General features: G+C 50.4%; 1 protein-coding gene across 2 annotated transcripts; it reads left to right on the plus strand.

The window, feature by feature from the left end:
* The first annotated feature begins 4,097 nt into the window (after positions 1-4,097).
* Positions 4,098-20,737, plus strand: LOC122686098 (clusterin). Of its 2 annotated transcripts, none has more exons than XM_043891201.1 (9): positions 4,098-4,285; positions 8,000-8,116; positions 9,368-9,516; positions 11,808-11,978; positions 13,825-14,233; positions 15,860-15,961; positions 19,122-19,351; positions 20,055-20,224; positions 20,483-20,737. In XM_043891201.1, the coding sequence occupies exons 2-9, from the start codon at positions 8,038-8,040 to the stop codon at positions 20,490-20,492; spliced, it is 1,320 nt and encodes a 439-aa protein (XP_043747136.1). In that variant the 5' UTR covers positions 4,098-4,285; positions 8,000-8,037; the 3' UTR covers positions 20,493-20,737. The 2 variants fall into 2 exon arrangements, with proteins under 2 accessions (XP_043747136.1, XP_043747138.1); XM_043891203.1 differs by lacking the exon at positions 4,098-4,285 and adding an exon at positions 5,154-5,289.
* Positions 20,738-26,359: the final 5,622 nt, after the last annotated feature.

A 26,359-nucleotide genomic window follows, 5' to 3' on the forward strand; every position in this document is an offset into this window, starting at 1 on the left:
GTCATTTATTTAAAGAGCTCCTATACATTGTTAGAAAAAGGGGTGCACTGCAAGTCAATATACTTCAACGTTAAAAAGGATGACTAACCCAACAGAACAAACAAATAATATGAATAAGCAAGTCATAGAAAACGAAACTTTATTTTAAAATAGCTAGCTGAAAACAATAAACACACAAAGACAGTAAGAGAGCAAAATGTCAGTTTCACCCACCAGTGACAAACATTCAAAAGGATGACTGCATCCAGAATGATGGTCACATGGAAAGTGGGTTTTCTCAGAGACAGTGAGAGTTGCTGCTACCATCAGCCTGTATATATTAACATTAAGATGACACATTCTCTTTTACCCTACAATCCCAATTTCAGAATCTCTTATACCAATAAAGGATTAACAGTGAAGATAGTTTAAGTAATATTTGTCTACTTGTAGGTCCATGATAAGCAACTCAAGAGAGAATAGCATCAGATCTTTTCCCAAAGAGATCCTATTTGGGAAAATAAGGGAAACACAGTGGATGGAGCCGATGTTTCTGGACTTAGGGAAGGACTGAAAAAGCAGTAGGATGCCTCTGCATCAGCTCTAGGCTGATTTTATCACTTATGATTTTATTATCCATTATTTTTTTTATGACTGAATACACCCAAATTATAATTAGAGCCTGGAGGGTGAATCTTAATTATAGGCCATGAAGTATTTACTGCTTTCATCCATTTCTAGCTTGTTCCACTTCCATCAGTGGTAGTTAAGCTGCTGGCACAGAACTGGACCATGATGGTGGTGGTGATGTGGGTGCATAACAAAGATACCACCGAACAGGGGAGAAATGGTGGGTAAAGCAGAAAGGGATGCACAGCTAAACGTAAAGTTCCTTACTTTCTCCCTGCCCCCTCCCCAATGGTTCCCCCACTCCCAGAAAAAAAATCAAGCCCCAAACCCCAAGACCCGACCGCCTAAGTCTGTAATGGGAGAAAAATGACTCAACAGCAGCATCTGCCAAAAAAAGATCAATTCTATATGAATCAGCCAAGTGACTCAGCAGCTGAATAAAAGCTTATCTTGAGTGTTTGTGCAAGGGAGCAGGTGGTCCTGCTCTGGTGTGTGGTCAGCCCTCACCTGTATTGGCAGGCCCAGGGCTCAAGAGAGGTGAGGTGCAGAAGGCCAAAGGGTTGGGGAAGAATTTGCAAACAGTGACAGAGCAGGCAGTGACAAGCCTGGGAAATGCTGGAGAAATGACTAGCAGGCTTCAATTAGCTGGAGGGCTGCTGGCAGTGGGGAGATGGATTGGGTTTTCTCTGCGTGGCTCCAGATGACAGACCTGGGTCTGAGATTGTCCCTTGCAGGAGCCAGACTCTGACTTCAACAAGCTCCACAGACAACTAACTCTGTAGACAGTTTCCTAGATGATTTCGTGCCTGGAGGTAGTGAGCACTCAGTTATTGGGGGCATCCAAACAGAAGCCAGGGTGACCACCTGATGGGAATGTGGCAGTGGTGGTGGTATTGGGGGCAGTTGAGAATCAAGTAGTGGAATCTGAAAAAAAAAAAAAAAAAGGTATAAGGGGGCTTCCCTGGAGGTCTGGTGGTTAAGACTTTGCCTTCCAAGGCAGAGGATAGAGGTTCAATCCCTGGTTGGGGATCTAAGATCCCATATGACTTGTGGCCAAAACTCAAAACATGAAACAAAAGCAATATGGTAACACATTCAATTAAAAAAAAAAAACTTTAAAATAAATATAAAAAGAGTATCAACGAATGTATCTACAAAACAGAAACTGAAATACAGATGTAGATAAAAAACTTATTGTTGCCAAGAGGTAAGGGGAGGGGAGGGATCAAAACTGGGAGATTGGGATTGACCTATACACAGTACTATATACAAACTAGGTAACTAATAAGGACCTACTGTATAGCACAAGGAACTCTATTCACTAGTCTGTAATGACCTATATGGATAAAGAATGTAAAAGAGTGGATACATGAATATGTATAGCTGATTCACTTTGCCGTACACCTGAAACTGACACGACATTGTAAATCAGCTATGTGCCAGTAAAAGTTAGAAAGAATCAACTATGGGGTGAGGGCTGTACCAATTGGTCTCCATGATGTTTTTAGACTATTTAAAATCTAGTTTATGCATTTATGGTGCACTTTTCCCTTTTAAGTTTCATCTTCTGAGCCGTGCGGGCTTAGTGGCCAGCTGGAGTCATCAAGTAATTGCTCCCAGAGGACCACAGTTGAGGCTCTGAATCATGTTATTTTCTCCCAGTCCCTTCTTCTCCTCCCGTCCCCTGCTTCAGCTGACTAAGGCAGATCCCCTTGTCTTGTCCTCCAAAGTCTGATTTTTTTAAGAAATATAATTATTACAGATTTGTGTCTACTGTACCCGATGCTGGGGAGTCACAGAACGGAAAAGTTACAAGGAGCGAGCTCAAAGAGAATCCATCTTTAAGTATATGTTGTGTGCGTGCTTAGTCGCTGGCATTGATAGGATGCTAAATAGGTGGCAGTTTGCATAGAAAATGTAGCTGTTAATGATAATTAGACTTTTTCAGGAAGATAAAGTGAAGCCTCAGGGGAGTAATACTGTTGCAAATTCTGGTTGAATTTTTTTTTTTTTTCCTTCCTCCTGGGCTGATGATCTTCTCACACTTGGCATTGCTCCTGGTGAGGTTGAAGGGGACCTCAGAGATGATACATTCCAGATTCCTCATTGTTCAGAAGGAAGAAACTGAGAACTGAGGAGGTGGGAAGGGGCGTGGGGGGGGGGGGGGAGTAAAATCTTCGGGCTGGCCAAGGTCACCCAGATCCTCAGGATGGAGCTGAGAGCTCCGTCAGAATTCTTTGCAACAACCACCCCCACCCTCCACCCCCACATACACTTTATCCCTGTTTTTCACTTGCCTAGAAGCTCCCTCTGTGCTCCTTCCTGAAAAGGGTGGGGTCCTAGTTGTCCCGACCTTGGGCAACCAGGGACTGGGTCTGAAGCTGTATGTTGAAAGCTGTGGGCAGGAAAACTCAGACCTTTGCCATACGACTCTCCTCCGACTCCGTCATCTTGCTGGTTTTCAGTTGGCAAGTGAATCAAACTGTCCACACCTGCCCTGCACACCCATCTTCCCCCAGCCAGGGCGAGAACCACCCTGAAGTCCTTAGATCTTTCTCGTAGGGCTCAAACATCCTGGATCAGAGTGCCTGACTGTTTCTTCCCCAGGAAGTATTCATCGCTATGCCTGTGGGGCTTCTGGGTTGGTCCCCTCCCTGCCAGCGGATGGCATAAGGGCCCACCCTTCAGCCCCATCAAAGCCCCCTGCCACAGGGAGTCTGTCGGCAAGCTTCCTCCTGCCAGCGGAGGGAACTTGGGGCTGGTGGAGATCAGTGAGGGCCTTTGCAAATAGGATCAGCAGCATAATATGTGGGGCCCGGTGCACAAGGAAAACGCAGGGCCCCTTGTTCAAAAACGATTGAGAATTTCAAGACTTGGACGGTAGCTCATCAAATAATTCACGGGGCAGCAGGGTCCCATGTTCATGAAGCCCACCCAGTTTGGCTGGGCCTCAAGTGGGGACAACATTTAGTTAAGGTCCTGGAATCAAAGAGTCAGGGAGTCCTTATGATTTCCCAAACGGATGCTCTGTTCATTCCTAAGAGCCTGTTTCTGTTCCCTGCAGCCTAGCAGGTCTGCCACTGTAGTGGTTTGGGAAGCGGTCATTTCATACTTTCTGAGTTCATTCTCTATCACAACATCCCTCTCCGTTACACCCCCGTTATTTCTGATGCTGTTAAATGCAGCCGGAGGAGTGGCGCCCGTGAAAAACTAACGCTCAATCGGGCAGCGGAATTTTGAGTTGTGATTTGGCAGTAGGCACCAGCCGGAAGCGCGGAGCATCCCTCCACTGGGCGCTCGCCGTGCGAGTTAATTCAGCCTCTTCCCTCCTGGGGGCGCCGTGCCCCAGCTCTGAGCCCTAAGGGTGCGATCCCGCACCCCAGCGTCTGTCTACGCCGGAGCCTTTCGCGGTGCCGAAGCGCCCCCCTGCGCCCCCAGCCGAGTGCTGCTCCCGACACCCGCCCCCAACTGCCCGCCCCCCGCATCTCCGCACCCCCTCCCGCGCCGGCTTCCAGAAAGCTCCCGGTGCTTTCTACGGCATTCTTTGGGCGTGAGTCATGCAGGTTTGCAGCCAGCCCCAAAGTGGGTGTAGACGCAGCGGAGGGCTATAAATACGGGCGCCTCACGGTGCCGTGCGCGCGGCGTGGCCAGGAGGAGCGCGGGGCAGCGGTGACCGGTGAGACGTCCCCACTCTTCCAGTTCCCTGCGCAGAGCCTCGCCGCCGGCACGATGAGCGGGGGGCGGGGGTGGCGGTGGCCGCCAGGCTAGGAGAGGATGATCGCTTGTAGTTATAGGGCTGTCAGAGGGGGCGCTTTGGGTGGAGTCGGGAGATCAGGGAAGGCAGGTGACCCGAGCCCCATCGCCTGCGAGCCTGGCGGGGTCCGAAAATTGCTGGGGTCGGTGCACAGGCAAGGACTCGGGAGCCCTTTTGTTCATGAGCTCCAATCACAGTTCTGTGGGGTAAACAGGATAGGTGTTGGGAACATCCTTTTGTAACGATGGGGAAATTGACATTTGGAGGACTGCCGCAGATGCTGGAGGCCAGGCTAGTGAGTGGCAGAGCTGGCCCGCGCTGAGAGCCTTCCTGCAGTATTTTCCTTGGAAAGGCGCTGATATCTCCAGGGGGTGGCAGTCTGCTCGAGCGCGTGACTCATCTTGTTTGCTCCCGAATTCTCTAGTTCCCTGGCTAGTATGTTTACAAGTTTGATGTTTTGATTTAAGTATATGTTGTGTGCGTGCTTAGTCGCTCCCAAGTGTCCGACTCTCTGCTACCCCATGGACTATAGCTGCCAGGCTCCTCTGTCCATGGAATTCTCCAGGCAAGAATACTGGAGTGGGTTGCCATTTCCTCCTTCAGGGGGTCTTCCCGACTCAGGGATGGAACCCGCATCTCTGGAGTCTCCTGCATTGGCAGGAAGATTCTTCACCACTGAGCCACCTGGAAAACTCTTTCTGCTTCGTAATTGACCAGAGTACATCAGAGTAATGTCACACAGCCTCCATCAGATTGCAGACATCTGATTCAAAACTGTCACATTTTATAGATGAAAATCTGGAAGGATAAACAGAAAGAAAAACCTCCAAAGATAAACAGAAAATAGGTATCAGAATTGGGATTAGAACCCAAGTCTTGACCTTCTGACTTACTGAAAAAAAGAAGCTGATTATGACTATTTAAGAGTGAGTATAAGAATTTAAGAGTAAGTATAAATTCTATAAAAGGATGCTCTTGAGAGTATTCGTTGTAATAGTCAGAAATTAAAGACAATTTAAGTGCTCAACCATGTGGGATGGCAAAATAAGGTATACCAGACAAAGGATTATTACACAGCCATGAAAGTATGCTTTTAGAGTGTATTTGAAGATAGTGGATGTAAAGGACCCAATTGTATGCAAATGCATAGAAAAGAGGAAAGATACCACAGTGCTAATGTGTGAATTGCAGGTGAATTGTTTTGTTTTTCGTTTCGGTTGAGTTTACTTCTTTGGGGAGGGAGTGGGAGAGGAACTTGGGCTTTGAACCGTGCAGCTTACTCTGCCTGACCTTGTCCTCCCCATGGCTTCTTCTGGGGAAAGGAGGGCCTTTGAGTGGCTTGTTTAATCAGAGCAGTTGGCAACCAGGTGCCCTGGTCCGAAGCTGGGAGGGGAGGGGAGTTAGTGCAAAGGGAGGGTAATTTGGCCGCACAGCCGCTGTTCTCATACTGTCCTTGGGCTAGTATCCGTATCACCTGCAAGCTTTTTAGCACGGCAGTCTCGGAATCAGAATCTGGTGTGATAACAAGACTCCTGGCTAATTCCCACGTACTTTTAAGGAGCCGATTGCTTCATTAAGGCAAAGTCCACAGCAGGGAAGGACTGCAGGTGGCCCCTGTGTGCCTGCTTCAGGTCCTCTGTCCTGTCTCTACATGACACCTCTTCCCACTTCCTTGAAAGATATCGTGCCAGTGCCCACAATTGGTCCTACGTCTGTTTTTGAAGGAGTCAGAATTTTCTGTGATGACATAAGACCCTTGTGTTTACAGAACAAATTCAAATCTCTGAGGTCTGTATTAGGTCCATTTTACAGATGGAAAAACTGAGGCTTAGATTTCAGTGACTTGGTGTCAAGGAAAAGAACACTGGACTGGGGGATTGGGAGGGCTGGGTTCTCATCCTGGGGTTGCCACCTGCTTGTAGGCCTTGGGGAGCCCCATCATGTTTCTGGGTTCTGCCTCCCCTCTGAGGTGGAGGATTGAATGGGAGACAGGTCTCTGTCCCAGCTCTCAGCTCCCATGGTCTCCAGGCTCTTGATGGGAGATCTTGTACTGACCTGTGGGTTTCTGGACTCCTCATCCAGTGCTCTTGCCTTTGACTTCCCTGCGCCTCTTCCTTAGGACCCAATGCCCTGTCTTCTGGTTCCAGCCTATTTCAAAGGCTGGTGTGTGGATTTCTGAAAAGCCTTCACTTACGAGGGTGCTCTGCTGGAGGGGTGTTTCTCTCTGGTTTTGTCTCTCTGGCGTGACAAAGCCTCTGTCCCTGCTTGAGGCGTTTCAGGCCTCAGTGAGCAGCTGGGGCAGCCTGGCAGACCTGAAATAGCGCCCTGGCTCAGCCGCCCACCCACCATCTCTGGGGAGGTCAGTGACCCGCTCTCCTCTCCCGCGCTGCTCAAGGACCACAGCCCGGCTGTCTTACTAATTGCATTTCAGGAGAGACTTGCCTTATTCATGTTCTCCCAGGGTCTCAGCCTGCGGAGCTGAGAGCAGCTTTGGGCTGTGCATCGTTCCAGGAAGGGGAGAGCCCCTTCTCATTCTTGTTAGGGGAAGCGGGTGAGTTCAGATGAGCAGTTGGGGGGAGGGGTTTCTGTTTTGCAACAACTTCAGCTTTGGGGAGAGGATCCATTGTGTAAGACCAGCCGGTCCAGGGTTCAGGCAGCCAGCCGAGTGTGGTGGGAGGACCTTGGCAGACATGCTGTGGTGGGTTTAGAGAGACCAGCTGAGTGAAAGGGACCTGGCAGAGCAGAGAGGCGCGCCTCCCAGCAGGACTTCTTCTGGGGAGGCTCCGTCCCCCGACCCGGGGCCCCCCTCCCCCATCAGTCCTTTGGCTTTGCCCCGCCCTCTCTACGCTCCCTGGAGACCACTGTCTTCGTGTCTTGCTCTACTCCCATCCACGCCTCCTGCCTCAAGTCTCACGCTAGGGATGACAAATGGATTTATTTTCCTGTGCCAACCCAGAGGGTCTGAGGCTGTCAGTGCCTCAGGCCCTCAAAACAGCCTCAGACCCTCCAAAAGCACTTTCAGGAGGTGTCGTGGCGTGGTTGGGGACAGTGCTGTGATCGATTGGTGATGCCTGCTGTAGCAGGCTTGGTGATGTCCACGGCAGGGGGCTGCGCTCTGGGTTGCAGTCCCCACTTTAGGGGGATGGGATAGGCCAGACGAGTGACCCAAGAGAAGTGTATTCAGAGTTGAGTATGATGTGAGCAGGTATCATCAGATAGATGTCCTCTGGATGCAGACAGTTCCTGTGCCTTTTTCGGGCACAGGCAGCTATGATGAGAAGAGAAGGAGGAGGGGGAGGAACAGGGGGAGGAAGGGGAGGATGGAGGAGCAGGAGGAGGGTAGCTTGGACCAGAGTCCAGTGGTTCCGACTCCAGATCCTCGTTTCTTCTGTATGAGGCTGCTTTCCTGGGGTTCTTCCCAGTACCCGCTGCCTCCCACTTTCTTTTGAAGGTGTCCATTGGCAAGACTGATCCTTTCTTGTCCAGTCCCTGGGATGAAAAGGCGGTGATGCGAGCTGAGGGCATAGTGGAGGGCCAGGCCTCAGCAGGGCTCTGGGAGAGCAGGCGGCAGGCTGGGCTGGAGACCAGCGGGCTGTCTAGCTGTTGCCATGACAGTCCCCTGTTCTCTACAAACAGAGGCGTGCTGGGATTCCAGAAGTGGAGGAGGAGGCAAGATGAAGACTCTCCTGCTGTTGGTGGGGCTGCTGCTCAGCTGGGAGAGTGGCCGGGCAATCTCGGACAAAGAGCTCCAGGGTAAGTGACCACCCCAGGGGTCAGAGACCATTTCCGCCCTGTGCATCGGATCTGGTTTGCTCTGCTCGAGCCCCTCTCTGAGCCCTCTGTCACCAGCCCAGGCTCTTTCAGGTGGACCCCAAGCCCCTTCTGACTGCTGCATCTCCTTCAGCTGTCCCCTTCCCAATCTGCTTGGCCCAGGGCCCACACCTCCCCCATGATGCTCCTTGCAGCCTGGACCACTGGGCCCTCTGTGGACTTCCCCTTTGAGTTTCCATAAAGCTTACTACCTGTATCTGCCACCTTGCCACCCAGAAAACCAATGTTCTGGATTCAGGAAAGAGGAAATATCATTTATTAGGAGGGCCTGTCATCCTTCAAAGCCCATCTCTTGCTTCCCCTCTTCTGCTAGGTCCTTCCTGATACCTGTCTTCCCTCTGCTTCACTCTCGTCCTGAGAGCTGACCAACTCTCCAGCGTAGTAGTTAGAAACCCTAATGTTGAGATCAGAGGTGGGTGGGAGTCTGTCTCTGCCCTCCCCAGCTGTTATAACCCTGGGTGAGTATCTTGACCTCACTGTGATTCTTCATCCTCATTTGTGCAGTGGGGTGAAGGCAGTGTTGAGAGTCTTAAATAAAATGCACGTGAAGTGTCCAGCGTGGTGCTTGGCCCAGGATAAGCTCCAGAGAAGCATGGGCTGTTACTTTCAGTACTTCGGTGAAATCATCTCATTGTATTTGTCACACGATGTGGTGTCTGATCACAGTCTCACCTCCATGTCCCTGTCACCTGATACCATTCGTCAGAACAAAGGTGAAATTCAGATGTTTGCTTAAACTGCATTCCAGAAGAGATTGTATCCAAAAGGATACTATTTTATATTTTGATGCTTAAACAATTACGCTTCCAGGATTTTTTGTTTTTCCTTGAAAATTTTCCTCTGCAGCTGGTGAGGCTGCTCCTCCAGCGCCCCGGGAGCACACTGGGTTGTTCCTCCTCTGGGGTGTGTCTGCCCCAGTGTTTGCATTTCTGAGCAGCTGGGTGTGATTGATTCTCGGGCCCTGGGTCTTCATTGTGCCCTGGAGATGGAACCTGGAATGGAACCTGGGTCAGGGTGAAGCTGGGACCCTGCAGGCTGCCTGCCAGGGGGACCCCAGCCTTGGCAGCCCCTAGACCCCCTGGCCTTTCTGACCCTTTAAACTGGTTCCAGGGTTGTATTCCCAGCACCATCCCTTCCTCTCACATCATCCACCTGCCTGCCCTTTTCCTGCAGAAATGTCCACCGAGGGGAGTAAGTATGTGAATAAAGAAATTAAAAATGCCCTCAAGGAGGTGAAACAGATAAAGACCCAAATAGAACAAACCAATGAAGAGCGCAAATTACTGCTCAGCTCCCTAGAGGAAGCCAAGAAGAAGAAAGAGGTAAGGAAGAGCCTAGCTGCCCCCACCTTGATCCTCAGCGCTGGAGGGAGGGCATGGGGAAGCCCTGCCAGGTTGCCATGGTGACCCTCCAGTCTTTCCTTGCCGGCTGTGTCAGCTGATACCCAGGGCTGTGGTTAACAAATAGGGAAGGTTTATTTGCTTTTGAGAGCTTCAAGGGGTGAGATTTTGGATCTGGTTTCCTTTCAAGCCTGGCCTAGGGCCTGCTGCCCAGATTCATTTCAATAGATTTTTCTAAACCCTGATTGTGTGCAAGCTTCAAGGTCGGCTTTGGGTAGGGTCTGTCATTGTCACAGGTTAGGAGGTGGATGTCACCCTACCTTCAGGAAGCTTAACTAGTGTGAGTAATACCTTTGGGGTACAGCAGGCAGTAGCCCACATCTGAGTTCTGGACTACTTTGTAAAGAGACATCTAAGTCCAGTGATGAACACACAGAACTAAACTACTGTCGTCCAATAAACAGCTTATTTATGCTGTGCTAAGTCGCTTCATTTGGGTCCAACTCTTTGAGACCCTGTGGACTGAAGCCCGCCAGGCTCCTCTGTTCATGGGATTCTCCAGGCAAGAATACTGGAGTGGGTTGCCATTTCCTCCTCCAGGGGAATCTTTCTGACCTAGGGATCGAACCCGCTTCTCTTAAATGTCTTCTGCATTGGCAGGCGGGTTCTTTACAACGGGTTCTTTACCACCTGGGAAGCCCAGCTTATTTAAAAAATAGTCTCCTTGAAGGTATCCTCAAATTCTACTCCTATTGCCACCCTAACCCTAATGACGGAGATGCTAACGTGGGGCCTGTGGTCCCTAATGCATGGAGTGAAATCATTATAAAGACTCAGGGGTGTTCTCCCGTAAAGAAACATATGTGACTTCATTCAACCCAAGTGCTTTGCAAATCCAGTTGGCCAGGGAATCCATTTATTTTTTTCCTGATAACTTGTAGCACCATTTCTTGGAAGCCACTTATAGAAATGTTGGCCTGGGTGCAGCTCTTTCTTTGGAACTTAATGCCCTTTCTTGGCGTGAGTAGAAATTCCCGCTGTGCTCTGAGAAGGGTGCTAGAGCCCACTGAGAGGTGGCAAGTCTTTTTCTTGAATGTTTGTGCGACTCACTGGAATTTGATAGTTGTCCACCTATGATAAAGCACATCATTTTTGGAAAAAGACTCCATGACTTCCCAGTTGAGGAATGTGGGAACGGAAAGAAAGGAACTACCTGCGATCTGGCCTGGGAGGAGGCATGGTGGCCTCCCCCATTTGGGAGCAAGAGCCAGTGGACGTGGACTGGGGCACAGGGAACACGAAGTAGGGAAGATCTCACATCATTCCTCCTGGACAAACACTCCTAGTGTAGCTTCATTTGGGGGTATGGATGGTCTACTTAATTCTTTGAAGAGTAATACACTCATTTATCAAGATTTTAATATAGAAAAGCCGAAGAGAAAAAGTTTTTCCATAATCCTTTTACCTTAGGACAATTCCTTAGGTATCTAAGGATACCTGCGTTTGATCTATTTCTTACTACTTTTTCTCTTCTATGCTTTTTGGACAGTGGCTGTACTCAAACTCATGAATTTTTTAATGTGAGAAATGCTTATTATAATATTTAACACTTATTATAAACACCCTTGGTAATGCTATCCTGTTTACCATTTGTAGGCACCACAATTTCCTTAACTGGTCCCCTAGTTTTGAGCATCTGAGTTGATGCCAGTTTTTTTTTTTTTTTTTTGCCATTCATGAATATTGTAACAAATATCTTCAGGCATATGAACTTCTCCTTTATTGCAGGAAATCCTTGGGATGGATTCTTGCAGATTTACTGGGTCAAATGTCATGGTCATGTTAGAGAGTTTTGGTAGTAGATGTGACTTTGATTTTGGAAGCTTACCTATTACCGTGATATGTCAGGGGCCGTGGTTGCCATAGAAAAATAAGATTCAGGGAAGCTTTGGAAGATGACATTGAAATTCCTGAAGTTGAGAGTAGAAAGTGGGGTATTTAGTGAGAGGGGGGATGTCTTGGGGTAAAGACTGTAGGTGCAGCATCAGAGAAAGAAGTCCAGATGAGCTCTAGGGGCCAGAAAGGACTAAGGAGCAGGATGAAGAAGGGAGGATGTTTAAAACCAGATGAGAAGGGACATCCAGGTGGCAAATGTGGGTACTTGAGAGCCAGAGCAGGGATGGAAGCAAGCACCCCAGGTGCCCACCCATGTCTACCTCAGGCAGGGGAAGCCTGTGGTTTCTGTGGCTAAGCCCGCCTGTGTCATCCCCTAGGATGCCCTGAATGACACCAGGGATTCTGAAAACAAGCTGAAGGCGTCCCAGGGGGTGTGCAATGAGACCATGATGGCCCTCTGGGAGGAATGTAAGCCCTGCCTGAAACAGACCTGCATGAAGTTCTACGCGCGTGTGTGCAGAAGCGGCTCGGGACTGGTTGGCCATCAGGTGATGAGGGCCCCGCTCCTTCAGCACAGCATGGCTTGGGGCGGGGAGTGCGGAGAACTGAATATGCTTCTTTGACTCTGCACCGAGTTCCAAGTGTGGGGGGGTTTCCACACCAAGGGGTTCTCCCACACCAGCCGGGTGCCCTGCAGTTCAACTCAAGTTGGACCCCATCTACCCAGAGACAGCGTCAGACCCCGCAAGTTCAGGGCTCAGTCCCACAAGACTGCCCCATCACGCCCACCCCCCGACTTCAACAGCCAGTCAGAAGTCCAGGTGGTTACCTCTGCTTCTGACTGACTGGCTGTAGATTAGAGGGTTCCATGACTACTTCCTTTTGTTGCTGTTGATTCGCTAAGTTGTGTCTAACTCTTTGCAACCCCATGGACTGTAGCCTGACAGGCTCCTCTGTCCATGGGATTTCCCAGGCAAAAATATTGGAGTGAGTTGCCATTTCCTTCTCCCAGGGATCTCTTTGACCCAGGCATCAAACCCAGTCTCCTACATTACAGGTGGATTGCCCCCTTAGGTTCAATTAATTTGCTCGAGAAGCTCACAGAATCTGGAAAAACATTTTACATACTAGATAATCAATTTGTTATAGAAGGATATAACTCGGGGCATTTCCCTGGTGGTCCAGTGGTTAAGTATCTGCCTTGCAGTGCAGGGAACATGAGTTTGAACCCTGGTTGGGGAACTAGGATCCCACTTGCCACAGGGTAAATTTCACGTAGGTAAAATCATTTTTAAAAAAGCCACCAATGGGTGACCAGCCCATTGGTCACCCATTAAAAAAATAATAAAAATAAAAGGATATGAGTCAGGAATAGCAAGATGGAAGAGATGCCCAGAGCTAGGGGTGGGGAGTGGTGGGGGGCCTTCACATCTTCTCCAAGTGCAATAGTCTCTTGCATCTCCTTGGTGCACGTGTCTATCAACCCAGAAGCTCATTATAAGCTCATCCCTTTGGATTTAATAGAGGCTGCATTACACCAGCATGATGGATTAAATCATTCACCATTGGTCATTGATTCAGTCTCCAGCCCCTCTCCCCTCTGTAGAGATCAGGGGCTGGGGCAAAAAGCACTAGCCCTTTAATCATATAGTTCACTCCCCGACAGTCAGCCCCCATCCTTAGTTGCTTTCCAAAAGTCACCTTCCTAACATAACAAAAGACACCTTAACTGCTCTTATCATAGGAAATTCCAAGACCTTTAGGACCTTCTTGTCAGAAACCAGGCCATATATATATTTCTTATGATAAATCACCATATCACAGCTTCATTTCACATGCCAGTTGCAATTGATTAGTTCTGGCTGCACTGGGGCCCAGAGTGTGTGATTGATTGGGTAATGTCTGCTATGAGTACAGTAATGTGGGAATGTGAAAAACACTTGTGCCTGGTATTTGCCATCTTAAAAGACTCTCATCCAGCTATTCTTAGCTGCATAAGTTAACAAATGGCTCCATGGTAGGGCAGAGCCCTGTGTCCTCTTTAGCAAAAGGCATTGCTCGATTAGGACTCATGAATTTTGCCCTTCCCCAGAGTCCTGTTGGTTGGCGCTTGGCTGATTGGGGAATGGGGGGGGGTCAAAGAGGACAGAAGACGTGTCTCACATGACGGGTCATGTGACTTTCTTAGCCCCATAGGTCTTCTTACTCCTCCCCGCTGGGGTCAGTAGAATGGAAGGGGGGCTGTCCTGGACATTTCAGAGACGGGGAGCCATTCCCAGCCGGGCCTTCCGCCCCCTGCTGTGACTCTGAGATGTCCCAGGTGCAGCGGGGATGGGCCTGGCCCGTCTTGACAAGGGGGAGGCACCCCTGACTATCCCCCATCTCCTGTCACAGCTCGAGGAGTTCCTAAACCAGAGCTCCCCCTTCTACTTCTGGATCAACGGTGACCGCATTGACTCCCTGATGGAGAACGACCGGCAGCAGAGCCACGTGATGGACGTCATGGAGGACAGCTTCACCCGGGCGTCCAGCATCATGGACGAGCTCTTCCAGGACCGGTTCTTCCCCCGGAGGCCCCAGGACACTCAGTACTACTCCCCCTTCAGCTCATTCCCGAGGGGGTCGCTCTTCTTCAATCCCAAGTCCCGCTTCGCCCGGAACGTGATGCCTTTCCCCTTATTGGAACCCATCAACTTCCACGATGTGTTTCAGCCCTTCTACGACATGATCTACCAGGCCCAGCAGGCCATGGACGCCCACCTGCGCAGGTCTCCCTACCAGTTCCCCATGGAGGAATTCACAGGTGAGAAGGAGGGGGATGAAAGCTCAGTTCTTTGAGATGCTTAACCCAGTCAAACAGGCTGTGATGCTGAAGAGATGTACGAATAGCTGAGGAGCCAAGGACGTGTGGAGGCAGGGAGCCTCAGATGCTCAGATCTGTGCCCAGGACTTGGCCTGTATCATCTCAATCCCCGAAAGAGCAACCTGGGGAGGGGGCCGCCATCCCTGTTTGACAGGGGGTGTAGGAACATGCCCAAAGGTTCACGGATATCCATGTGGGCTCAGTGGTAAAGAATCTGCCTGCAATGCAGGAGACGTGGGTTTGATCCCCAGTTTGGGAAGATCCCCTGGGCTGGCCAAATCTAGCCCTACAGGACTTGTAACTCTGGTCTTCTTTTGAGTTTTCCAGGCTCCTTCCAACAGCTGGTGGATATGAACTATTTCCTCTAGGGTAGGGATCCCCAACCTCTGGGATTTAATGCCTGTTGATTTGAGGTGGAGCTGGTGTAGTAATAATAGACATAAAGTGCACAGTAAATGTAATGCTCTTGAATCATCCTGAAACCATTCCCTACCCACCCCCTCCCTGGAAAAATTGTCTTCCACAAAACTGATCCCTCGAACCAAAAAGGTTGCGGACCACTGCTCTTGAGGGCTAGACCCCTTTGTCTTGGGAACTCAGGTGCTTTATGTGGCTGCCATGCATATATTGGCAATGAATTATATAATCAGCTCACTGTACAGTTAAGAAAGCTATTTTTGGCTATAACCTTAGGGTCTGGTAGAGAATGAGCACAGAGAGTATCTTTTGAATGAATGAAACTAACACGGACACGAAAAGCCGAAACTTTTAGAAGTGATTTTTTTCATTGAGCCAATAGACAGTGGTCGGCCAACCCCATCGCCTAAATGCTACAGTTGGACCAGCACTGGGTTTTGGCTTGTAATGGATTGGAAATACAGGAGGGTACTGATTTAAACAGGTTTCCCTGGTGGCTCAGTGTTGAGGAACTCACCTGCCAATGCAGGAGACGTGGGTTTGACCCCTGAGTTGGGAAGATTCCTTGGAAAAAGAAATGGCAACCTGTTCCAGTATTCTTGCCTGGAGAAGCCCATGGACCAAGGACCATGGCAGGCTACAAGGGGTTGCGAAAGAGTCTGACACAACTTAGCAGCTAAACAACAAATTGACCTGAAGAAGCATTTCCTGCATATCCATAAGGTGGGGGGGGGGGGTTGCCCTGTGTTATAAGGAGGTTCCAAGGTAAATCTTATTCCTGCCTTCAAGGAGCTTGCTGCCCCAGGGGGAGAGAAATGAGCCAAGACAGAATGCAGAGCAAAATGGGTTATGATCCCAAAGAGAAGTATGCACAGCAAAGGGGGCGTGAGGTGGGAGAGGGGTCAGCAGGTGGAGGTGGTGAGAGGGCGGCCATGCCCAGCTCAGGGGGGCCCGGGAACCATCTCCTGGTCCCACTGCAGGGAGTCCCACTGCTGGTCCCAGCCTGTGTCTGTCTGCAGGCAGACAGCCAGATGCCAACCTGCTCTGCCCGCAGAGTCATCTCAAAGGGCTTGACAGTGGTGCGGAAGGGCTCAGAGAGACGGGGGCAGCCCCTGTTGCACTGTGTGACGTGTCCGTGTGTGTTCCCAGCAAACAACGACCGCACTGTGTGTAAGGAGATCCGCCACAACTCCACGGGATGCCTGCGGATGAAGGACCAGTGTGAGAAGTGTCAGGAGATCCTGGAAGTGGGTGAGTCAGGGAGCCCTGGTCTCATGTGTCTTCAGGTCCCCAGCACCTCACTGGGGTTGCCTTAGCGGGTCAGGTGGGTGGGAGTTTAATGCCGGCTCTGCTGCCTTCCAGCTGTGGCTCTTGGTGCGGGGGGGGGGGGGGGGGGGCTGTCCTTTGGCTCTGCTTGGATCCCCATCTGGGGTTGAGGGTTAAGATGCAGAGTTGTCCCTGAGGTCAGGAGACAGAATACTTATCACATCAGCTCACAGTTAACAGGCTGACTGTGGGAGGGGTGGCTGTGCTTTCTAAAAAGCTGTCCTCCTGTGACTTCCTCCAGTTAGTCTGTTCCCAGAGGCCAAACCTAGTACACATCTTCATTTTTGGCTGCAGATGATGAAAATTTAGACAGGATGTTGTTGGTGTTCTGGTGTTTTGTCGCTAGGTCGTGCCTGACTCTTTGCAACCCATGGACTGTAGCCCGCCAGACTCCTCTGTCCATGGGATTTCCAAGGCATGAATACTGGAGTGGGTTGCTATTTCCTACTCCAAGGGATCTTCCCAATCCAGGGATTGAACTCAAGTCTCCTGTATGGACAGGCAGATTCTTTACCACTGAGCTGTCGAGGAAGCCCTTTGACAGTATGGACTCCATTAAAACTCTTGCCATGTGTTTGTTACTAAACACCCTTCTTCTAAATACTTTACCAAAGAGTTTAGTAAACTCTTCTCCCTAGAATAACTGGGGTGGCTGCTTTTCTTACAGAGGAGGAGACTGAGTCAGAGGTTTGGTGACCTGCCCAAGGTTACTGGACGCCCCTCCTGGGGGATGTTTGGGAGGTGTTCCCCGCCAGTGCTGCTGTGTTCTCTGCCCTGAACATACGGTCTCTCCTTGGGGTACCTTCGCGATCTGGCCACCTTCCCTGTGGTTGGTTGGTCTCTGAGTTAAAGGAAATAGCTCCCTTCTGCTGTTGCTCCCTGTTTTATCAAGGGGACTGAATTCTTTCTACTTGGAGGCAAACAGCTATAAAAGCAGTGACACGCTCCCTGGCTCACAAAAGCCTGTTTTTGGAAGGAAGGAGTTAATTATTTCCCTCTACTGAGTGAATCGATCCTGGGGGGTGTTTGCATTGCTCTTACTTAATTCTTTTGGGTGCCTGGGGCGGCCCTTCAGAGTCTGGTTAAATATTCCTCGTCTCAGTGCTGTGATTTTGGAAGCCACTGTGAAAGTACAGGTGCTATATGAGGCTGACCTGTGAAGGCGTGAGGTGAGTCCACGAACCCGCCTCTTAGGTTTAGCCTACAAAATATCATAGTTAGAAAACCATAAATCACATAGTACGCCATGGTGAGAAAGTCACCTTAGGGCCAGAAGAAGAGACCTCCAGGTGCCCAAGCTCAGTTTTGTGCCCCTGGTACTGATCTTAACCGTCACTGATCACAGCTTCCTGAAACACTGGTTTTCTTTTCTACATTGAGGAAGACTTATGACCTCTTATCTAAGGTGCTTGCAACCATTGGAGCATGTGCGTGCTGCCTGGGACCTCCAGATTAGACTTTTGCCATCTCCATTCTCCTGGTATTTTGGACCAGATCATTCTTTTTTTTTTTTTTTAATGATAGGTTTCATCATTTTTTAAATATTTACTTAAAAACTATTTTTATCTGGCTGCACTGGGTCCTAATTGTGGCATGAAACGTGGGATCCTAGTTCCCCAACCAGGGATCAAGCCCATGACCCCTGCATTGCAAGGCAGATTCGCAAGCCCTGGACCACCGGGGAAGTCCCTGGACCAGATCACCGTTTGTGATGGGGGCTGCCCTGTGCATTGGAAGGTGTTTAGCAGCATCTCTGGCCTCCAGCCCCTGGATGCCAGTCACCTCCCACTGCACCGCCCCCGACCCTGCCAGTTGTGACAACCAGAAGTGTTTTCAGACCTTGTCACATATCCCTGGGGCTGCATCGCCCCCGGTGAGAGCCACTGCCCTCGGCTGTGTCCCGGCTCCCAGTGACTCTCCTTATTTTCAATGACTCCCTGGCACAGAGAGTTTAGTCACTGTGCGTATTTCTCAACCCAGCTAATTGTTCATAATCCTATGTCTTGCCCCACCTGACATTTTATTTTAATGTAACAGAAATGGTTACAACCAGCATGATGAAGCATGCAAAGAACTCCTCCTTTTCCCTGCCTTGCTTGAGTTTCATGTGCTCTTTTGGGGATATTTTTCAACAATTAAGGGAGAGAAAAACAGAGTGTTTAAATAGAGAGTGTTGTTTCTAGCTCTTGTCTACCTGACCATCTGCAGGGGGTGGGGGTGGGGACCAAAGCAATGAACTCCCCTACTCTGGTGAGGTTGGCAGCCAGCCACGGTGGGCAGGTGGGCAGACCTGGACCCGCACCCCTCCGTTCCTGTGTGCCTGTGGTCCGAGGATCCTGGCTGGCTCTTCTGCTACCTAGGTTCTTGGGGCCAGAATTTCCAACTCTATAGATACAGGCTAGCTTGGAGAACTTTCCAGAGCCACAGACTGAGGAGCAAGAGCCCGAGTTTAGGAGTTAAATTTCTGGGTTCACCATCCTGACCTCCCCAGTCATTCATCCTATGACTTTAGGCAAGTGATTTAGCCCTCTGGTCCTCACTTTCATTGCTGGACGTCAGAATGCATCAGACTATTAGCCATCACTGCTCTCCAGAGCGTTCAGTAATGTCTGGGCATAGGCATCGCGGTACCGGACAAATAGCAGCCACAGATAACATCCACCAGATTTCTGGAAATGATTCCTGAATGGACAGGGCAGTGAGAGGATCTCCTGGGCTGAGCACACGGAGCCCGGAGGCCGTGCTTCTTGAGGTGTGGGGCAATGCCCCTCCTTGCCCGTCTCCAGGGAGACAGGGTCTTGCACCCCAAGAGAAATCAGTGATGTCACTAAGACAGTTTACTTCAGCTGACACCATCTCCGAGAGCAAGACTTTCTCGATGAAGATAGCCTGCGCTGCTTCACACTCGGGGCCAGCTCTCTGCTTTGTCTTGGGCTGACCCCGAATGCTTGGTGGAAAGGGGGCATTCTGAGTAGCTCTGCCTCAAGTCCCGGCTGCCTGACCTGGTTGCCACTGGTCTTCATCCCTGTTGAGCTCTCCCTTCACATTTCTGTCATCTGTCTGTGTTCTTTGCATCTCTGGGCAGACTGTTCGACCAGCGACCCGAGTCAGACGCTGCTGCGCCAGCAGCTGAACGCGTCCCTGCAGCTGGCGGAGAAGTTCAGCAGGCTCTACGACCAGCTGCTCCAGTCCTACCAGCAGAAGATGCTCAACACGTCGGCCCTGCTCAAGCAGCTGAATGAGCAGTTCACCTGGGTGTCCCAGCTGGCCAACCTCACGCAGGGCGACGACCAGTACTATCTGCAGGTCTCCACGGTGAGTCCACGCTGGTCGCGCACGGCCTCTGCGCTCACGGTGCGGTCTGGAGGTCGTGTGGTCCTCCCCTGGGGGTGAAACGGGATCAAGATGTTCGCGGGGGCGTGTCTGCTTTTGATGGAGCACTGGTCCTACTGCAGGAAGCAAACCCTCAGGCACAGTGGTGCATGGAGGCCCCATCGCCCAGTGAGGCGGACTGCCACAATCCCATTTTATGGGTGAGGAAAGGGCGAGGTTCAACAGCTTCCCCAGCATCTCCCACCTGAGGGGCGATCACCCGTCCAGCTGCAGAGCGAGAGCTCTTCCTGGAGAGCTGCCCTGTCCCACGCAGGAGGCCTCATGAACTGGCCCATTGTCCAGTGATGAGAAGCTTCTCTCTAGTACCAGAAAGTGTTTCTTTTTCTCTCCCTGATGCCTTTTCTACCACCACCTGGCCAGTGGCTGCCCAAAGGAAGCAGGCAGCTCAAAACCATATTTTACTTGGTGGGGCTCCCCCGGACTGGCCCTTTGTGGAAGGCGTTTACCCCCCACAGACTAGTGTGTCTGGGTTAGGGCATTTCTGTTCCCCGAGTTGTGTAGAACGTGGAGGTTAGTGAAAAGCAAAGGGGTCTGTGGATCCGAATGAAGCCTGACTTTAGCTGCCAGCCGAGTCCGTGTTGACTGTCATCCCCGCCCCCTCGTGACCTTTCTTTTCTCCTTCCAGGTGAATTCCCACAACTCCGACCCCAGCATCCCATCTGGCCTCACCAAGGTGGTCGTGAAACTCTTCAACTCCTTCCCCATCACGGTGATGGTCCCTCAGGAAGTCTCCAGTCCTCACTTCATGGAGGACGTGGCAGAGAAAGCGCTGCAGCAGTACCGCCGGAAGAGCCTGTGAGTGTGCGCCCCCCGCCCCACCGCGGTCTGCTGGGGCCAGCAGCATCCTGGGGGTCCAAAAGAGTGGGGGCAGAGGACCCAGCCTGGGCATCACTGGAGCTACGGCCAGAGCCCAGGCAGGAAGTTAGGAAGCTACTAGGAAGTGTTTTCTTTCTTTGGAGGGTGTTCTTTCTGGGTTGGTGAGAGTCAAAGTGTTGATTGCTTCTTCTCAGTGACTATCAGCCCTCACCTTCCCCTCCCCTGCTTCTTTTTCAGGGAGGAGTGAGGCCTGAAAATTGCTTTTACAAGTATGGGGGCGTCTGCACCCATTGCCCCTGAGATGAGCTTCAGGCCCCTTTAGAGAGCTCTGCACGTCGCCAGATGACCAGGCCCTGGCTTCAAGGTCCTCCTGACCCCACCAGCCTCTCCTTCCTCTGAACTCCTCTGAAACGCACTAATGCCTGCGTTTGCCGATCACGGGAAGAACTTGCTCGCATGCCACTAACTCAATAAACTGCCTTGTAATCTGAATGCTCTGCTGTGTCCTCTTTTGTTTTGACTGCGCCCTGAGACGTGTGGGATCTTAGTTCACTGTGGTTTAGTCGCTCGGCCTCTATTGGTCTCTATTGCAGAACCTGGTAGCCCACCAGGTTCTTCTGTCCATGGACTTCTCCAGGCAAGAATCCTGGAGTGAGTTACCATTCTCTTCTCCAGGGGATCTGCCTGACCCAGGGGTCAAACCCACATCTCCTGCATTGGCAGGCAGATTCTTTACTGCGGGGCCACCAGAGAAGCCCCTTTTAGTTCACTAACGAGTGATCAAACCCACGCTCCCTGCAATGGAAGTGTGGAGTCTGGACCACTGGACCACCAGGGAAGTCCTGGTGTGTCCTCCTTATGAGGGTTGTTTTGTCTGTCTATTTTAACCCCCACATGTCTTCATTTGGATATGGAAAAAAAAAGAGAAAAGAACAACCAATGTCTAAGGTGGTATAGTCTCATATAATTGAGAATAAAAGAAGTGGGATGATGAAGTTGGCCCAGTTAAGGATTTTCTGCTTTTGGGAAGAGATGTGCCCAGTAGCCAACTAAAACACGTTTCTGAAAAATGAACCTTTTCCATTTTATTATAAAGCAGATGTGTGCTCTGATTGAGGTTAGGGTGATCTCCCGAAGGAATACATTGAAAATTAGGGTGTACATGGGGTAAAAATAAGGCATACCAGTTATTTTAATACATAATTGATATTTTCCTTCTGGAAAATGTACTCCCCCCAAAAAGCAAAATGAGGTTATTTTCTTTAAGTTGTCAGAGCTTAGAATCCCTGTGAAATCTTCTTGACTGTGGCATTGTTTGGTTACTGTCTGTTCTATACAACCTTTATATCCCTCCATCGACCTTAAGAATTTCTCTTCTGCCTGGGTTTTTCCTGATAACTTTCACCCCCTCAGGGCTTCTCAGGTGATAGAGAATCCACCAGCAACGCAGCAGACGCGGGTTCGATCGCTGGGTCAGGAAGATCCCCCGGAGAAGGAAATGGCAACCCACTCCAGTATTCTTGCCTGGAGAATCCCATAGACAGAGGAGCCTGGCGGGCAACAGCGCATGGGGTGGTGAAAGAATCCGATCCGACTTAGCAACTAAACATTTCACCCCTCATTCGGAAATATAGCTGGCCTGCAGTACCCCCAGACTGCCAGCAGGTGGCACTGACTAACACAGACTTCTCTCCATATTAAGAAGCCTTTCCATTTATGAATCTGAAGAATCCTGTTCACCAAATATACATAAAAGGGAAATAAAAACCATCTGGATGCACCGCAGGTCTGTAACAAAATCCACATGTAAATTAGAAGCTTAGAATATTCTTAGTTTACTTTTCCTTGTCTTGTCTTAAGTTATAAGCACCCTTGCCAAACGTAGACAGCAAGCTCGACTAGCTTATGTCCACAGAAGCTAGTGCTTTAGTATTGCTAGCAGGGAAATTCAGAGGAAGGTGTGTGTGATTCACTTAAAGATACACATTAATTAGGGTTATGGTTCAGAAGGCATTTGCTAAAGTGACCATAACTGTGAATTATATATTACATTAATGTCACTTATTACATCTCACAAATTATTTTGTTTTCCACGATGCTGCTGGATGTTGGAAGTTACTATACCCAATTGTTGCTTCTTTTTATGCAACCTCCTTTAAATTCTAGATTTGCCCCTTAAAAGACAGAGCCTAGGACTTCCTTGGTAGTCCAGTGGTTAAGAGTTCACCTGCCAACACGGGGAACGTGGGTCTGATCCCTGGCCCAGGAGATCCCACATGCCACAGGGCAGCTAAGCCTGGGCACCACAGCTGCTGAGTCCGCGCGCTTAGAGCCCATGATCCGCAACAAGAGAAGCCACTGCAAGGAAAAACCCAGGCACCAAACTAGAGAGCAGACCCCGCTTGCTGCAACGAGAGAAAGCCCCCATGCAGCAACGAAGACCCAGCGCCACCAATAATACCACCTGATGCGGAGAGCTGACTCACTGGAAAAGACCCTGATGCTGGGGAAGACTGAGGGCAGCAGGAGAAGGGGATGACAGAGGATGAGATGGTTGGATGGCATCACCGACTTGATGGACATGGCTTTGAGCAAGCTCTGGGAGTTGGTGATGGACAGGGAAGCTTGGCGTGCTTCTGTCCATGAGGTCACATGGAATCAGACATAACTGAGCAATGGAACAATAAAAGCCAAAAAAAAACCAAAAACTGAATCTAACTCTGAGTTTCACTGGATGCCCCTTTCCCCCTCCTGTTTCCCTCTTTGCACAGTGACCTGGTTTGAGGGTCCTTGGAGGTCCCTCCATCCCCAATAGAAATCTCAGCCTGAGGCCCTGGAAAGCCGGAGGCAGGAGATGAGGTCACCAAGGTGATGGATGAGACCCGATGGGGATCTTCTGGCTGGGCGTCTGTGGATAATGGGCTCTTGGTTGCTGGCTTCTAGGATCTTTGTGGCAGACAGGGAGCAGGACTTGATGTTCTGAGAAGGGAGGGCTTGACCTCTGCCGGTGAGGGGGTGGTGGTGGTGGCACAAACCCCGCTGTCAGCCTTTACGTCGCCACTTGACTGCCTTCTGCCAGAAACTTGTGATAAGATATCGTCTCTGATGACCGAGAGGTGAAGTGACACCAGACTTGTGCAGTGTGCAGCCTGGGCAACTGTAACCAGGAGCCCGGGACCCGCCACAGCTCTCTAACCCCTGGGCCAACTGTTCTGTGTAATCCCATCAGGCCCCCACAGTTACCCTGAGGGCAGTGGTTATTTCCCCCACAGCACGGAAGTTGCCAGGGGTAGCTTTCATCAGAGAACTGCCCTGTGACCAAGAAGGCCTAGAGGGGAGAAGACCGCACCCTAGTTCCTTGTGGCCCACAGGGACTATGGCAGGGGACCCCGGGTTGCAGCACTGGCCTGAAAAGTAGCCGGGAATAGGGGAGCCCCGCGGAGCGTGCAGAGAGTGCGCCACCAAGTGGTGGGGCTGGGGATGACAGTCACTCGGCTCAGGCCTCCCCGGGCTCCGGGCATCATCGCTCCGGAGGTTACCGGGTCACTGAGTCACAGGACAGGATTGGAGGAAAGTGGTCACCACGTGATAGAACCTTTGTCCCCGAGGGGCCGGGAGACTTGAACTGCTGGCAGGGGCCCAAGGAGGACACAGGTGCCAAGTTCAAGGCCCACCCAGGGACACCGTCCCCTTGTCGACGATGAGAAGCCAGTTGGGAGTAGCATCCCAGGTCAACAGACCAAGCAAGACCCCACCTTGCCTCAGAGGAGCTTGGTCAGGAGCGGGGAGGACGAGGGGGTCCAGGGTGGGACCACGCCCCCTCCCTACTCTGCCCCGGGTCCTCAGAACTCGAGCAAGATGGCCTGTGTGCCCCCCACCTCCTCCTCTGATGGGGGAGAGAAAGAGCTTAGCTTTGGATAGGAGAGTGACGTTCCAAAGTAATCGGATCCCTTTATTACCTGTGAGATTTTCAGGAAGTAAAACAATCTGCTCGAACTATTATCAAGGGACAGAACAGTGGTCAGAATGAATAAAATTGCTTTCTGTGTGTGCCTCTGAAGGAATGGGAACTCCACAATAAACAGATTCCCAGAGTCGCATCCACAGCTGAGCAAGAGGCTCAGACAGGAAGTGGACCGAGGAGAGGCCACTGCGAGTGTGGGTGTGGAGTAAAGTGTGTTCTTCGTTGCCCAGTGGTATCCTTCCCTTTGCAGCCCCATGGACTGTAGCCCGCCAGACTCCTCTGCCCTTGGGATTCTTCAGGCAAGAATACTGGAGTGGGTCACCATGCCCTCCTCCTCCAGGGGATCTTCCCAACTCAGGAACTAAACGTGTGTCTCTTATGTCTCCTGCATTGGCAGCCGAGTCCTTTACTGCTAGTGCCACCTGGGAAGCGTAGACATAGTAAGAACCATTTATTTGCAGACATGCAGAACTGGGATCAAACCCAAGTCTGACTCTGGGGTCCAAGGCCCGTGCCCCAGGGTCTTCTCACAATGAGCATTTGCCCCGTGTTTTCTCGCTGTGACAGGATGGGTTGGCAAACCCAGGAAGTATCAATATTAAATAGATATAAAGACAACTCGAGGACTCAGGTCTGCAGAACTTATTAACAGAACTGACCATTACCAAATCTGTCAATAAGATAGCAAGTAAACACTGGGCCACGTGGAACAAATGCACCAGGTTAATAATGAACTCTTTGTTTGCCTCTGAGATATCTCAATGCCTCAGTGCACAATCCTCCCAGAGGGTGACATTGATCAGAGTGGGGTGGGGGTGGGTCGTGACAGTGCCTCTTGCTCCACCCCCACCACTCTTGCTCTCTAATGCTCAACACTTGCCTTCAGCCAGCTCAAGTCCATTGCAAAGGTCGGGAGTGGTATTCAAGCCACAGAAAGGGGAGGGAGACAGGTTAGCACATTTCTTGCCCTCACCTCTTGCCTTGGGGCTTTCCAGGTGGCGCTGGTGGTAAAGAACCCATCTGCCAGTGCAGGAGACTTAAGAGATTTGGGTTCGATCCCTGGGTCAGGAAGATCCCCTGGAAGAAGGCATGGCAACCCACTGCAGTATTCTTGCCTGGAGAATCCCATGGACAGAGGAGCCTGGTGGGGTACAATCCATAGGGTCGCAAAGGGTCGGACACAACTGAAGTGACTCAGCATGCACGTTGCCTCCAACATCAAAGGAATAAAGATGGTGATCTTCAACTGGTACCAGATGTTCTACAATCTCCTCTCGATCTCCAGACCCTTCGGTGCCCAATTCAATAAAAAAAAAAAAAAAAAGACCACTCGATGTGCCAAGCAGGCACATCACAGAGGTGGAGGTGGCAGGTGAATTTCTAACTCCAGCCTCACATCCACGAAGAGACTTTTGCTCTCTTTGTGAAGGACTTTGTGTACATGGACAACATCACAGAGATGCCCTGATAGCATCAAAGGAAGCTATTTGTCCCCCAAATTCAAGCCTGCACCTGCTTGGAGTGAACAAGATGTCATTCTTTAAAACAATAGCCTGCGATTTTCTGGTGCCCAGCAAGTCATTTTCTTACTCCATGTGTGTGTAAAAGCATCCATTTGTGGGTGTCAAAAATTAAAACTAAACAAAAGTTTGATAATTCTCTCTGGGAAGTTTCTGGAAATGTCTGGGCCTCTCTTGGCCCTGTCACATGGAGGAGAAACCCAGGGTGAAAACGAAGATAAGACAGGCTTGGATATTAAGTGCAGCTTTACTCAGGGACTGCCTTATATTTTTCCTTTTTAGTTCACGGGTTCCTCAAGGAATCATTTTTCACATCTATTTATCCAGCTTCCGCAGCCCTATCCTTGGAATAGTGCCTGCTTTTGGCCTATTTTGTGTGTGGCGCAAGTGGTAAGGCGGCCGCCTGTCAATGCAGAAGACATGAGAGACACAAGTTCGATCCCTGGGTCAGGAAAACCCCCTGGAGTAGGAAATGGCAACCCACTCCAGTATTCTTGCCTGGAGACTCCCATGAACAGAGGACCCTGGCAGTCTACAGTTCATGGGGTCACAAAGAGTCGGACATGACTGAGACCTACAGGTAGGATCTTCCTTGTACGGAACCCAGCGACACCCCTTCTAAATTTGTTT

Source organism: Cervus elaphus, chromosome 29 (genome assembly GCF_910594005.1).
Source record: "Cervus elaphus chromosome 29, mCerEla1.1, whole genome shotgun sequence".
Classification (NCBI taxonomy): Eukaryota; Metazoa; Chordata; class Mammalia; order Artiodactyla; family Cervidae; genus Cervus; species Cervus elaphus.